Raw genomic sequence first — 14,977 nt, forward strand, 5'->3', positions numbered from 1 at the left:
AGGAAGCTAGTGTCAGGAGTGCTTGGTATATAAGGAGGGTGGTTAGTGCCAGGAGTGGTAGGTATATCATTATCAGAATAGGTAATATGTCAGAAGCATAAGTAACATACGTTCAGTGACAAAGAGAGGACAATGGACAATTGATCGTACCCACACATCGGTGCTTGGTGCTGTCCAGCTCTAAACCCTCGGGACACACGCACACATAGCTGCCAAATGTGTTCTGACATCGGCCTCCATCACAGACATCGTCCACTTCAGCGCACTCGTCAATATCTGCATCATCAACCACCACATTATAGAAGTCATACAGCTGCTCACATGTCCAAAGAAACATTGGTCAATTCTTATTTCTTTTACCTTTTTAATTTATGTATTTTCTTTTAAATATAGATCAATCTAGACTACATACATTTCAAAATTGTTAATTTTCCAAAATAATTTCAGAATGTGTAAAAATGACAGCAGATTCCACTGATGATTGTGTCCATCGTGTGTTGAGCATCCACATACCTTCCACCACCAGTGTGATGGTGTTGGGCCTAAACCCTGGGCCTCCGGGACACAGAGCATTGTATTCACCTGCAACACACACAGGTTGTCAAGGACCATGACTGGAGGCAGGTAGAACTTTCTGCTAGGTAAGTCTGCTGAATTCTTGTACATACATTTAAACATATGTTTTGATCAGTTCATCCATCATGTCAGACATTCAATCTGTCATGATAGATAAATACACACAAACCAGAGATCAGTCAGTTTTTGTAATTTCAATGTGCTATGATTAGATTGAGTAAATCTATGAATTCCAGTGGTATTTATATGATTTACAATGGTCTAAATGTTATTTGCTTAGCCAATAGCAAGCAGAAAAGAAATAAAAAAATACTACGATGTGGGAAATGAAACTCCTTATACCAGTAAACGTAAATGTTTAAAACATCCAGACAAGAGAAAAGAGGTTGTTACAACTCACTTGTTCCATTCCTGGGGCATATCTCACACAGCCCGGGGACATCCCCCCAGCCCTTCCCCACAGTACAGCAGCAGGTTGCCCGTGATATATCCACCGCGATCGAGTCAGTACACACCACCATGCGGCCTCCACGGGAAAACTGGGGAACACCCATATAGCAAGAGCCCAGTCTCTTGTCTGGAGATACAAGGACATGGTGTATTACTTGTCTGGAGATACATAGACATGGTGTATTACTTGTCTGAAGATACAAGGACATGGTGTATTGCTTGTCTGGAGATACAAAGACATGGTGTATTGCTTGTCTGGAGAGACAAGGACATGGTGTATTACTTGTCTGGAGAGACAAGGACATGGTGTATTGCTTGTCTGGAGATACAAGGACATGGTGTATTGCTTGTCTGGAGATACAAGGACATGGTGTATTACTTGTCTGGAGATACAAGGACATGGTGTATTACTTGTCTGGAGAGACAAGGACATGGTGTATTGCTTGTCTGGAGAGACAAAGACATGGTGTATTACTTGTCTGGAGATACAAGGACATGGTGTATTACTTGTCTGGAGATACAAGGACATGGTGTATTGCTTGTCTGGAGAGACAAGGACATGGTGTATTACTTGTCTGGAGATACAAGGACATGGTGTATTACTTGTCTGGAGAGACAAGGACATGGTGTATTGCTTGTCTGGAGATACAAGGACATGGTGTATTACTTGTCTGGAGATACAAGGACATGGTGTATTACTTGTCTGGAGAGACAAGGACATGGTGTATTGCTTGTCTGGAGATACAAGGACATGGTGTATTACTTGTCTGGAGATACAAGGACATGGTGTATTACTTGTCTGGAGAGACAAGGACATGGTGTATTACTTGTCTGGAGAGACAAGGACAAGGACTTGTCTGGAGATACAAGGACATGGTGTATTGCTTGTCTGGAGAGACAAGGACATGGTGTATTACTTGTCTGGAGAGACAAGGACATGGTGTATTACTTGTCTGGAGGACAAGGACATGGTGTATTGCTTGTCTGGAGAGACAAGGACATGGTGTATTACTTGTCTGGAGATACAAGGACATGGTGTATTACTTGTCTGGAGAGACAAGGACATGGTGTATTACTTGTCTGGAGAGACAAGGACATGGTGTATTACTTGTCTGGAGAGACAAGGACATGGTGTATTGCTTGTCTGGAGAGACAAGGACATGGTGTATTGCTTGTCTGGAGATACAAGGACATGGTGTATTACTTGTCTGGAGATACAAGGACATGGTGTATTACTTGTCTGGAGAGACAAGGACATGGTGTATTGCTTGTCTGGAGAGACAAGGACATGGTGTATTACTTGTCTGGAGATACAAGGACATGGTGTATTACTTGTCTGGAGAGACAAGGACATGGTGTATTACTTGTCTGGAGATACAAGGACATGGTGTATTACTTGTCTGGAGATACAAGGACATGGTGTATTACTTGTCTGGAGATACAAGGACATGGTGTATTACTTGTCTGGAGATACAAGGACATGGTGTATTGCTTGTCTGGAGATACAAGGACATGGTGTATTACTTGTCTGGAGAGACAAGGACATGGTGTATTACTTGTCTGGAGATACAAGGACATGGTGTATTACTTGTCTGGAGATACAAGGACATGGTGTATTACTTGTCTGGAGATACAAGGACATGGTGTATTACTTGTCTGGAGATACAAGGACATGGTGTATTGCTTGTCTGGAGATACATTGACATGGTGTATTACTTGTCTGGAGATACAAGGACATGGTGTATTGCTTGTCTGGAGAGACAAGGACATGGTGTATTACTTGTCTGGAGATACAAGGACATGGTGTATTACTTGTCTGGAGAGACAAGGACATGGTGTATTGCTTGTCTGGAGATACAAGGACATGGTGTATTGCTTGTCTGGAGATAAAAGGACATGGTGTATTGCTTGTCTGGAGATACAAAAACATATTGCAAAACCTGTATGGAGATACAATTACATGTCTGAAATAAATACTTGTCTGAATTTGTAACATACATAGTAAACTTCTTTGAACTAGGCCCAGAGGAGAGAGTATGTGTCATAACTAGAGACAAGATATAAAACAATTTCTTTGATCTCTATCAATATATGTTCCATGACCAGTTGTATTTTTAATTGTTTCTTTTTGATAAAAAGCCTATAAGTTACCACTGATTCATACTAAAAGATGATGAAAGTAAATATGGGCGAAGATGACGGCATCATGATTTCATTCAAGCCAGATCAATTGTTCCTCTTGTCTCTGGATTACATATTTCTCAGAAGTTGTCAAGGAGGACTTGGGGTCATTCACAACAAGTACGTTTAACTTTCACATCAGCAACATATAAATCAGGCTATATCTTAAGAAATATCAGTTTGAGAAATGGTGTGTTGTTCATTTCCTGAACAAAGGCACTATAAATAAAAGTAAAAAAAAAAAAAAGTAGTTAGAATAACAACATTAAGATAAGATTTAAAGTCACATCGGCAATATTTCAGCCATAACGTGACTAAAAGAAATTCTATATTCATGATAAATACATAATTTATTAAACTCTGTCAATGAAGGACAGTAAAATGACTAGATTATCATAAAATGGGTTAAAAATAGCTAGCATATATCTTAAAATGTAGACAACTATTTTGGACAATACATTGTGAAAATGAGCTATTTATCTCCAACAACTGAAGGTAGATCACCATACTAGGGTCCATGTGAACTTACATTACTTTTGCTACCTGCATGGACCATAGCTGGATTTACACTATCCCTTCAGCCACTGGCGTTTATGCTGAAATTTAGCTATACATAAAAATGACAAAAATACTATGATTAAAAACCTGGTACACTCAAATTTACTTCAAATATTTTGGTACTTACGTACGTATTGTTTAAAAATATGTTTAACTTTTGCAGAATTTAAGGCTGATTAATCCATAATCCTTGCATACATGTTCTGTGATCAAATGTGGAATGAGTTAGAAACACTAAATACAGTGGAAATTCTCACCTACACATCCTGTGCCAGTGGGGTTGAGTTCATAATCTGGAGGACACTGACACAGGTAGCCTCCCTGCGTGTTGACACAGGTGCCATACTGACAGTTGTCTATGTTCTGACACTCGTCGATGTCTGAAATGTACAATACACACAGTGGCATAACAGCTCCATCACGTTGAAACAACACAGAAATGAAACAACACAGTGGCATCAGAATTGAAACAACACAGAAATGTACAATACACACAGTGGCATCAGAGCTCCATCACTTTGAAACAACACAGAAATGTATAAAATTAATATCAAATATAATGCAGTATAAGTTAAAGAGGCCTATGTCTAAAATATGCCTCGTGTCGGAAAGCACACATAAAATCTTGAAATCATCATCAGTAAAGTAGACTGACTCAGACCTACCGGTACAGTTTCCTCCTGAGTTGTCAAGCTGGTAACCTTGGTTACAGACACATCGGAACATTCCAAACACATTTTCACAGCGGCCATTGACACATAAGTTGTGGAACATGTCACATTCATTGATATCTGGAAACAGGCATTAAGTGTTTGACTACTGGAGTCATCATATACACTGTTTAAAACATACCTCATCGCAAACATTGGCTTTTGTATAAAAAGGGTGACACTTATGATGAAGAAAATTCACACTGATAAACATTTTTTGGAAAAATAACATCATTAGCATAGGCAATACCTTTTTACTTCTGTGACTGACTTTTGAAGAATGTTTAATCACCTTACCAGAACCAGTATGTATAAAATCTTGCTTACCGACACAGGCGTGTTCATCCTCAGTGGGGGCAAATCCCATGTCACATTCACACCGGAATCCTCCTGGGTAGTTGTAGCACTGACCGTTCTCACACAGCGTCACATCCAAGCTGCACTCATCAGCGTCTAATAAGAGAGAATTGCCACTTATGATTTGGACACTCTAACCTATTGAAGTCCCAAACTTCAGAATACCATGAGCTCCTCAATCCTCTACAGCAGCATGTTTAGAACACATGAATTCCCTTTCTTTAGTACACCCTAAATTCCCCTACTTATGTACACATCATACTTCTGTCCAACACGAACTCACCTGATTAAGTACACCTCAAACTCCCCCATTTTAGTACATCCTAAACTCCCACACTTTATTACACAATCAACTCCCCCACTTTGGTACACCCTAAACATCCCCACTTTGGTACATCCTAAACTCACCCACTTTGGTACACCCTAAACTTCCCCACTTTGGTACACCCTAAACTTCCCCACTTTGGTACACCCTAAACTTCCCCACTTTGGTACACCCTAAACTTCCCCACTTAAGTACACCCTAAACTTCCCCACTTAAGTACACCCTAAACCCCTCCACTTAAGTACACCCTAAACCCCTCCTCCTGGTATGCCACATATCTCTCAACGTCTGTATGGTCATTAGTTATAGGGGTCAAGGTGGGTCCGAGACTCAGGAAAGAGTCTCCTAAAATGCACATATTTCTGGAGGGTCATGACAGAAATGAACATTTTATGAGACATAAAGTAAGTTTGCTTTCAGTCTCATCAGGACAGAAGGAGGGTCATCCAAAACTATGACAAGCATTTGGGACGTTCCATATTTTCAGTCCATTAGTCTATCTCAAACCTCTCCCCCTCCTTCCTATTATAGATGACTGGTCACTTTGTACACCCCAAACATAATGACGTTAGTACAAACCAAACTCACCTGCCTCAGTTCACCCCCACCCCGTGAAGTATTATAATGTTTAGATTATAGACAGTCAGACTCTAGTTTTACCCATGAGTTATATCTACTGACCGATGCACTGGAAGCCATCACCAGAGAAGCCTTCATCACAGACACAGCGGAAACTGCCTGGCATGTTGATGCAGGCTGCATCACGGTCACATCCACCATTTGCCCGGATACACTCATTGGCATCTGTTACAAACACATATCATTGACATGAACTGAATATCTAGGACATTTTATTATTGTTACAATATGTTTTGGATCTGTTGAAAACTTGATCAATCATTTTACAGTCCTGTAACATTCATTCTCAGATCTGTATTTACAAATCATAAATAAGTTTTCTCAAGAGTTGCTTCATGAAAATCTCTCTTAAAAGCCATGAATGAATTCATATTCATTGTCCATTGAAGCATACTTATTATCTCATTCTCATCCTTCAACAGCAAGGTAATACATAGAGGATATTATATGAGTGCCCATGTCATACTATGTTTACGAAACGAGTGCGTTGGTATTTCCCGAGTGAGAGCGAGGGACATACCGATATTTAGGCACGAGTGTCGTAAACATAGTATGATATGGGCATGAATATAATATTCTGTTTATTACTGAAGTCGTCAAATTGAAGAAAATATACCGAAATCTACCTTCAAAAACAGCCTGGCTAGCCCTCGTCGACGCATGTAGATCGCTATGTCACAGAAGAAACGTGACGTCATAGCATTGTTCATGACGTCACGTCACCATGACAAAGTGATATTTTGCCCTAGGGCATCGTATGAAAAATATGAACCCCGATATGTTCGCCCTCGTAGGTAATAAATACTTTTAATACAAAAATTACAATCTCCCACTAAAATGCTCAGTTTTATGCAGCCTGGGTTAAATGTAAACATGAATGAATCTACATGTATCTTGATTCATATTTATTGTCCACTGAAGCATACTCACCCAAACTATCTCATCCTTTTTCACTATTTTAGCAAGGTAATACATATTCTTAATACGAACATTACAATCCCCCACTAAAATGTATTGTATTTTTCTATGCTCAGTTTTATTCAGCCTGCGGTAAATGTAAACATATTTAGGGCATGTATGGAATCCTTAAATGTCACATTTTCGTTTCTAGTGAAAGTATACGTGTATGTATACCTCTACATGTGAATCCATCTCCTGTGAAGCCGGGCTTGCAGTCACACTTGAAGGAGCCTCTGGTGTTGATACAGACAGCATTACTGTCACACACGTTACCCTCCAGACACTCGTCGTCATCTACGCAGCATCCCCAAACAAAAACATTGGATTCCTGCAAGTCTTTGGCCAGAATATATGGCATCACAATGGCAAAGTGGAAGTTCATTTTACCCATTTCATTACTATTGGTACAGTATATGGAGGCTGATGCTTTAAATATGTTGATAAAACAGTTAATTCTACTCATGATGTAAGGTGGTCAAAAATCTACCTGCTTTCAAAGCATCACTCTGGTAGACACCAATACTATTGAACCCACAAAGATCCGGGTTAGAATTGATCTTCAGTAACCCATGCTTGTCGTAAGAGGCGACCAACAGGATTGGGTGGTCAAGCTCGCTGACATGGTGGACACATGTCATTGTATCCCAACTGCGTAGATCGATGCTCATGCTGTTGATCACTGGATTGTCTGGTCCAGACTCGATTATTTACAGACCGCCGCCATATAGCTGGATTATTGCTGAGTGCAGTGTTAAACAACGACCCAACCAACCAACCAACTATTCAACAGCTAGAATAGACTGCCCAAATTCCTCACAGTAGCCCCCAGAGTAGCCCCCAGTAAGTGACAGACTGGGCCAGTACCTGTACATCCTGGGTTGCCAGTCTCCTGTTTGACGGAGAAGCCAGTGTCACACTTGCAGGAGAAGGAGCCTTGTGTGTTCTGACAGACGCCAGTCATACACAGGTTCTTGTTCAGCTGGCACTCATCCACATCTACAAATAACAAAATACCACACTCTGCAGACAGGAGACATGGTGTTGAATGGAATCTAACTATTTGAACAGAGTGCACATTATTTGTCCTAGGTTAGTCTACAACAATATAAGAGAAAATTAGAAGAGGTGTATTCAAACAGATCTCTTTGAGCCCTTTAATAAAACTGGAAAGTCAGTAGCTCAAGAAAACATGGGTTTTAATACATATCAACGTGCATCTCCCTTGACAAGGACATATATCCAGACATATTCACATCAGCAAAAACACATAGACACATTCACAGAGACATGATACATATCCAGGCACTAGACAAAAACCATGACACCAAGAAACATAGCCTGAAACGTTCACAGAGCCTGAAACACACCCAGACGCTAGATAAAAAACTTGACACAAAGCCACATAGCCTTAAACCTTCACCGAGACCAAGACACATATCCAGACACTAGACAAAATCCATGACACAAAGCCACATAGCCTTAAACCTTCACCGAGACCAAGACACATATCCAGACACTAGACAAAATCCATGACACAAAGCCACATAGCCTTAAACCTTCACCGAGACCAAGACACATATCCAGACACTAGACAAAATCCATGACACAGCCAAAGCCACATAGCCTTAAACCTTCACCGAGACCAAGACACATATCCAGACACTAGACAAAATCCATGACACAAAGCCACATAGCCTTAAACCTTCACCGAGACCAAGACACATATCCAGACACTAGACAAAATCCATGACACAAAGCCACATAGCCTTAAACCTTCACCGAGACCAAGACACATATCCAGACACTAGACAAACTCCATGACACAAAGCAGAGACAAAGACAAATATATCCAACCAGCTACATAACCAGACACATTCACATCCACACTCAAACACACCAACCTGACTGAGGCACTGTTTCTTCTCCAGACACTTCTCCAAGGACAAAGGAAGATACATGGGCACAATGACAAATACTCAGACACACATATCCACCAGACACACAGAATTATGAACAGACAGGAAAAAGACACATGCTGGGTCACAAAGGCACCAGCCTGGACACAAAGACACATACCCAGACATTCCATGTGAAAAAACAAATGTTCAGACACATTCACAGGGACAAAGATTCATGTCCAGACACAAAGAGACTTTACTAAGAAAGTGTAATCCCAAATATAACATATGTTACATTTGATCACTTTCTAAAAGACACTTGCCAAAACACACAACAAAACACAGGCCTAGACACAAATAGGCACATACCTGGTGACAAAAATACTAACCCAGACACAAAGACACTTACCCAGACACTGCTTCTGGTCCCGAGATGGGGAGAGTCCACCAGTGCATGTGCACCTGTAAGTGCCAGGCTGGTTGATGCAGCGACCTCCTTGACATATGTCAGGTGTTTCTTTACACTCGTCAACATCTATAACATTCCCATCACAACATCCCCAGTAAGACAATGTATTTGAATGGATTTTGACATAAACTGAATGAACTTTGATACTTTTTCTAAACGAGAAAAATATTAATGAATCCACCTATCAATTCATTCAGAAATTAAAATCTAACAAAAAACCCTAACCTTCAGCCTCGAATCATGGTTAGAAATGAGGTGTGAAGTCACCTATTTTTAATAAATATCCAGAGCAGATAAAGTTTTAGCTGACAAAATGGAATTCATAATGATGATTTCATGTTTTTCTTTAAGATTAAACAAAATGCAAGCCCTATTTTGAGTGTACCTATGCAGGTTTTGGCATCTATCATGAGGAGGTAGCCACTTTCACAGCCACAAGAGAAACTGCCAGGAGTGTTGACGCAACGACCCATGCATCCTCCATTACGTTCACGGCATTCATCAATGTCTGGAAGAATACAAAATCCATTGATGTTAAATAGTCCCACATATCATGTTCATATGTACTGGCTATAGAATGACTTGAGAAAATAGTACAGCATAATGCAACTTTCATGTACTGTAAATCATGAAATTAATGCGTCACGAATTTAACGGGACTGAGAGGGTCTAGTCTAAAATGTGTCACGAAATTAATGCAAGCTCAGGAATCTGATGATAAAATGTGACACCCTGAATCTTTGATGTCGCTCATTTTCTTTTCACACTTGTTATCTACCAAATAACCTGAATTGAGCTTGTTAAGCAATGAATGGAAATGAGCTGACGATGTTTTGATTACGCTGCCATGTTTGATCACGTGATTGCTGCCTAAATTGTTGTTATATTCTGTATTGTTATGATGATTGCTAACCTGAAGACAATAAAGATGACAAGACATTTACGTTTTCTGTCTTATATTAAGTTCTCAAAAGTAGACATGGTCAGACTGAAATGCGTCATAATAATTCGAGAAGAGTACAGACGCATTTTTCGCATTAATTTCATGATTTTCAATATATGCAACCTGTATATTCTTCCACTTACTGATATAGCTGTGAAGAGATGCAACATTGCTGATACTTTAGCCAACAATTCTCACTCTCACACACTGGTAAATGGTCATTGTCCACACTCTCACACATCGGTAAATGGTCATTGTCCACGCTCTCATTTCCACCTGATCCCCACAGGGCCTATACAAGTGGATCTGTGACTGGATGATCGTCCCCACCTACCGGTATATCAAATCTTACCAGGAAACCTTTCCAAGGCACTCCCTAGGAAACCAGTTAACATAATAATTGCTAATGAAGCCCCACATTTTATCAGTAAGTAGTTCTAAAGTTAATGATATACTGTCCTCTAAAAGTGTCACGTGTTTCCATGCCCCTAAATTATTCTCTCTATCATGAGAGGTGTTCTAGGTGTGATCTTGTCTACATCACCTGTGATGCCTAGATAATGAGGTCACTGTGACAGTCAGAGATACTTGTCATTGTGCCTGTGGAATAATTACTGACCAATACATGTAGTCTTCAAGTTATTGGTCTTGTAGCCTTCAGAACAGATGCACTGGTAGCCCCCCATGTAGTTCTCACAGTGGCCGTTGGAGCAGATGGAGCTTGCTGATCCACACTCGTCCACATCTGAAACAGCATGGCACATATGTGCTGAACAAACACTATGCCTGGCAGGAAAAAGGCAAACATGAATGATGAGTTGAGGTAATAGGTCCTTTTGATCATCTGTACAAGTTGAGCCATCATTTTGACTATCAGTACTGACCTTTACAAGTTGAGCCATCAGGTCCAACTTCATGGCCATCTGGGCAATCACATTCATAGGCTCCGGGGACGTTACGACAGGACCCTCCCAGACACAAGCCTGCATTCTCCTCACACTCATTTATGTCTGGACAAATTGAAAGGTCAAATCATAAATATTCTAGTTACATTAGTCAGCAATTGTTATTTGACCAAAACATAATCTAATAACAATGATTTGTTTATCAAGTTTAATCCTGTTTTCATATGGTTGTACATTGAATTACTGGTAATAAAATATAATTAATTGAAACAGATTTCTAATGTAAAATGGGAATACATTTATATACGGTTATTACAAACTCAAGTGCACCAATATTTTAGTTTGTTATAACTGTAGTTCATAATACATATTTTGACTGAAATACAAATCACATAGGCAGGACAAAAGAAACATTTTGTTATCTCCGTCAGTTCATTATAAACGTGTTCAGTAGAAACATAGTTTACTCTACACAAGAATTTCAAGTATGATCAAAGATACTAAACTGATACAGAAGTAGATGAGACAGTTCAAGATGTCTGTTTCAATAAACCTTGGTAATTTACTTAGTGACTGACAGAAACACCTGCCCTGTTTGACAGAAACTCACCAACACACATCTGGTTCATCATGACACCCCTGAAGCCCTCAGCACACTCACACCGGAATGTCCCCGGCATGTTGATACACTCCCCTAAACCACAGATCTCCACGGATGATATCAGGCACTCGTTGATATCTGGAATCAGGAACAACAAGAACATGCAAATGTAGTATAGATCGGAAATGATATGCCATGACTAGATTTGTTTCAATAAAATCCCATCAACTACCTGAAACTGATGCAGCAGGGGAAAGTTGCTCCATTTGGTTTCAGCACTACACTACTACTCTGCTCCTCACCAGTGCAGGGGCGGTTGGGTAGCCTAGTGGTTATAGCGTCTGCTCGTCACGCCGAAGACCCGGGTAAGATTGCCTACCTGTACATGGGTACAATGTGTAAAGCCTATTTCTGGTGTCCCCCGCCATGATATTGCTGGAATATTGCTAAAAGCATCGTAAAACCATGCTCATTCACTCTGTCACTCACCAGTGCAGTTGAATCCTGTGTCATCCTTGGCAAAGCCAGGGTTGCAGGTACAGACGAAACTTCCCATCACGTTGCGACACTTTCCATTCAGACACATACCAGGAAACATCCTGCACTCATTGATATCTGAAACACACCAAACAGATGCAAAAGTGATCAACACTTAAAAAGGATGCATTACTAAAACAACAGAATCTCCTGATGCACATTTCTTGAAGCAGCAGGATTCCTATTCACCAAGAGGCTACATACTGACATATCTTCAAGGTAATGAAATAGAGGGTGAACCACACCTGATCATCATTACTTCCTTGTCTAGTGTTGATATTACTGTAAATGCTAGATAGAGTCACATGCTATTTAATATAACTTGATGGAATTGTTTGTTGATATAAACAAATAATCCACAATAAGATATTTATTTTCTTGCTTTTGGATTTCAGTGAAAATAGACTGTACAATGTAATGATATTTCTGTCTTTAATTATCTGAAAACTGCCTCCATCAGAAGTAGGGCATACAATCTCTGATGCAGTGTGTAATGTGGACTTGGTACTTGAATGTCGGACACACAGTGTTTATGTGGGGACATGCCACGCCATTGATTGTCATGATTGTTTTCTTTAATGTCATGTACCACTGTACCATCTTTCATAATGTTACAAGACAGTTTTGTTGTCATATAAAATTGATAAATTTGTGTGGTCCTTCAGTCCAGATACTAGTCTGTGAGACAAACTCTGAAACAAACATACCCAATACAGCCCATGTGATGAAAGAATATGTGGCCAGATTTTCTCAGTTTCAGGAACATGAAAAAACTCTCTTGGCTCACTTTTTATATATTTTATGAAAATACTTTAGGAACCGTTTTCCTGTGAAATATGTTTGGGAGACTAGATGTTAGTCTATGCAGAGACCTGTTATCAAAAAAAGCTATTGAGGTATGATTGTGAGCAACTTGTATTTAACTCATGGTATCTACTTCTGCCATAGAATACATCATTCTAGTGACCTACCTGTTGGTTTGTCGGGATCAGGATGCATCCCCGTTCCTCCATTACACAGCTCTTCATACTCATCTGCAATGTACACATCAACTTGATAAGGAGTCAAGTCATCACAAATGCCCCGTGCCAACCACATGTTCCCCATACTGAATCCTCCCATGCCATCACCCATACCAAATGTCAATGTGATCCCCACACAGTACCCATCTAAGCCATCAAGTCATCACACATACCACCTGTCACCCACCTGATCCCTACAGTGTATCCAGCTAAGCCATCATCAAGCCATCACACATACCACCTGTCACCCACCTGATCCCCACACAATACCCAGCTAAGCCATCATCAAACCATCACACATACCACCTGTCACCCACCTGATCCCCACACTGTACCCATCCAAGCCATCAAGCCATCACACATATCACCTGTCACCCACCTGATCTCCACACTGTACCCATCCAAGCCATCAAGCCATCAAACATACCACCTGTCACCCACCTGATCTCCACACTGTACCCATCCAAGTCATCAAGCCATCAAACATACCACCTGTCACCCACCTGATCTCCACACTGTACCCATCCAAGCCATCACACATATCACCTGTCACCCACCTGATCCCCACACTGTACCCATCCAAGCCATCAAGCCATCACACATACCACCTGTCACCCACCTGATCTCCACACTGTACCCATCCAAGTCATCAAGCCATCAAACATACCACCTGTCACCCACCTGATCCCCACACTGTACCCATCCAAGCCATCAAACATACCACCTGTCACCCACCTGATCCCCACACTGTACCCATCCAAGCCATCAAACATACCACCTGTCACCCACCTGATCCCCACACTGTACCCATCCAAGCCATCACACATACCACCTGTCACCCACCTGATCCCCACACTGTACCCATCCAAGCCATCAAACATACCACCTGTCACCCACCTGATCCCCACACTGTACCCATCCAAGCCATCAAGCCATCACACATACCACCTGTCACCCACCTGATCCCCACACTGTACCCATCCAAGTCATCAAGCCATCACACATACCACCTGTCACCCACCTGATCCCCACACTGTACCCATCCAAGTCATCACACATACCACCTGTCACCCACCTGATCTCCACACTGTACCCATCCAAGTCATCAAGCCATCACACATACCACCTGTCACCCACCTGATCCCCACTCTGTACCCATCCAAGCCATCAAACATACCACCTGTCACCTACCTGATCAAGCCCACACCTGTACCACCATCCAAGCCATCAAACACACCTGTCACCCCTGATCCAACTGTACCCATCAAGCCATCACATACCACCTGTCACCCACCTGATCCCCACACTGTACCCATCCAAGCCATCAAACATACCACCTGTCACCCACCTGATCCCCACACTGTACCCATCCAAGCCATCAAACATACCACCTGTCACCCACCTGATCCCCACACTGTACCCATCCAAGCCATCAAGCCATCACACATACCACCTATCACCCACCTAATCCCTACACTGTACCCATCCAAGCCATCAAGCCATCACACATACCACCTGTCACCCACCTGATCCCCACACTGTACCCATCCAAGTCATCAAGTCATCACACATACCACCTGTCACTCACTTGTTCCCTTCCGTGGGCATGCTTCACAGCTCTCTCCCCAAGCTCTTCCCATGGTGCAGCAGCACATGTGTTTGTTAAACAGACCCATCATTTCACGGGCACAGTAACCTCTGTTGTAATCCAAGTAACACTGAGCCTTCCTGTTGTCTGTAAGTTCACAATAACACTACATATAAAAAATGGAATAAATTGAAAGCAATTGATTTTAATTATTTTTTACCTGAATCAGGCTTAAAGGCATTAATATATTGAATAAGA

General features: G+C 41.2%; 1 protein-coding gene across 1 annotated transcript in view; it reads right to left on the reverse strand.

The window, feature by feature from the left end:
* The window catches only part of LOC124255850 (fibrillin-2-like), a 102,553-nt gene that overhangs the window by 27,224 nt on the left and 60,352 nt on the right, over positions 1-14,977 (reverse strand). Inside the window, 17 exon segments of the mRNA XM_046689795.1 lie at positions 151-276; positions 514-582; positions 977-1,153; positions 4,023-4,145; positions 4,431-4,556; positions 4,803-4,928; positions 5,839-5,961; positions 6,931-7,050; positions 7,621-7,752; positions 9,064-9,189; positions 9,509-9,631; positions 10,686-10,811; positions 10,951-11,076; positions 11,582-11,710; positions 12,062-12,187; positions 13,081-13,143; positions 14,720-14,866. Of these exon segments, the coding sequence (XP_046545751.1) occupies positions 151-276; positions 514-582; positions 977-1,153; positions 4,023-4,145; positions 4,431-4,556; positions 4,803-4,928; positions 5,839-5,961; positions 6,931-7,050; positions 7,621-7,752; positions 9,064-9,189; positions 9,509-9,631; positions 10,686-10,811; positions 10,951-11,076; positions 11,582-11,710; positions 12,062-12,187; positions 13,081-13,143; positions 14,720-14,866 (2,088 nt within the window).

This window comes from Haliotis rubra, unplaced genomic scaffold (genome assembly GCF_003918875.1).
Source record: "Haliotis rubra isolate DU_JTF1 unplaced genomic scaffold, ASM391887v1 Scf61, whole genome shotgun sequence".
In the NCBI taxonomy this organism is placed as follows: Eukaryota; Metazoa; Mollusca; class Gastropoda; order Lepetellida; family Haliotidae; genus Haliotis; species Haliotis rubra.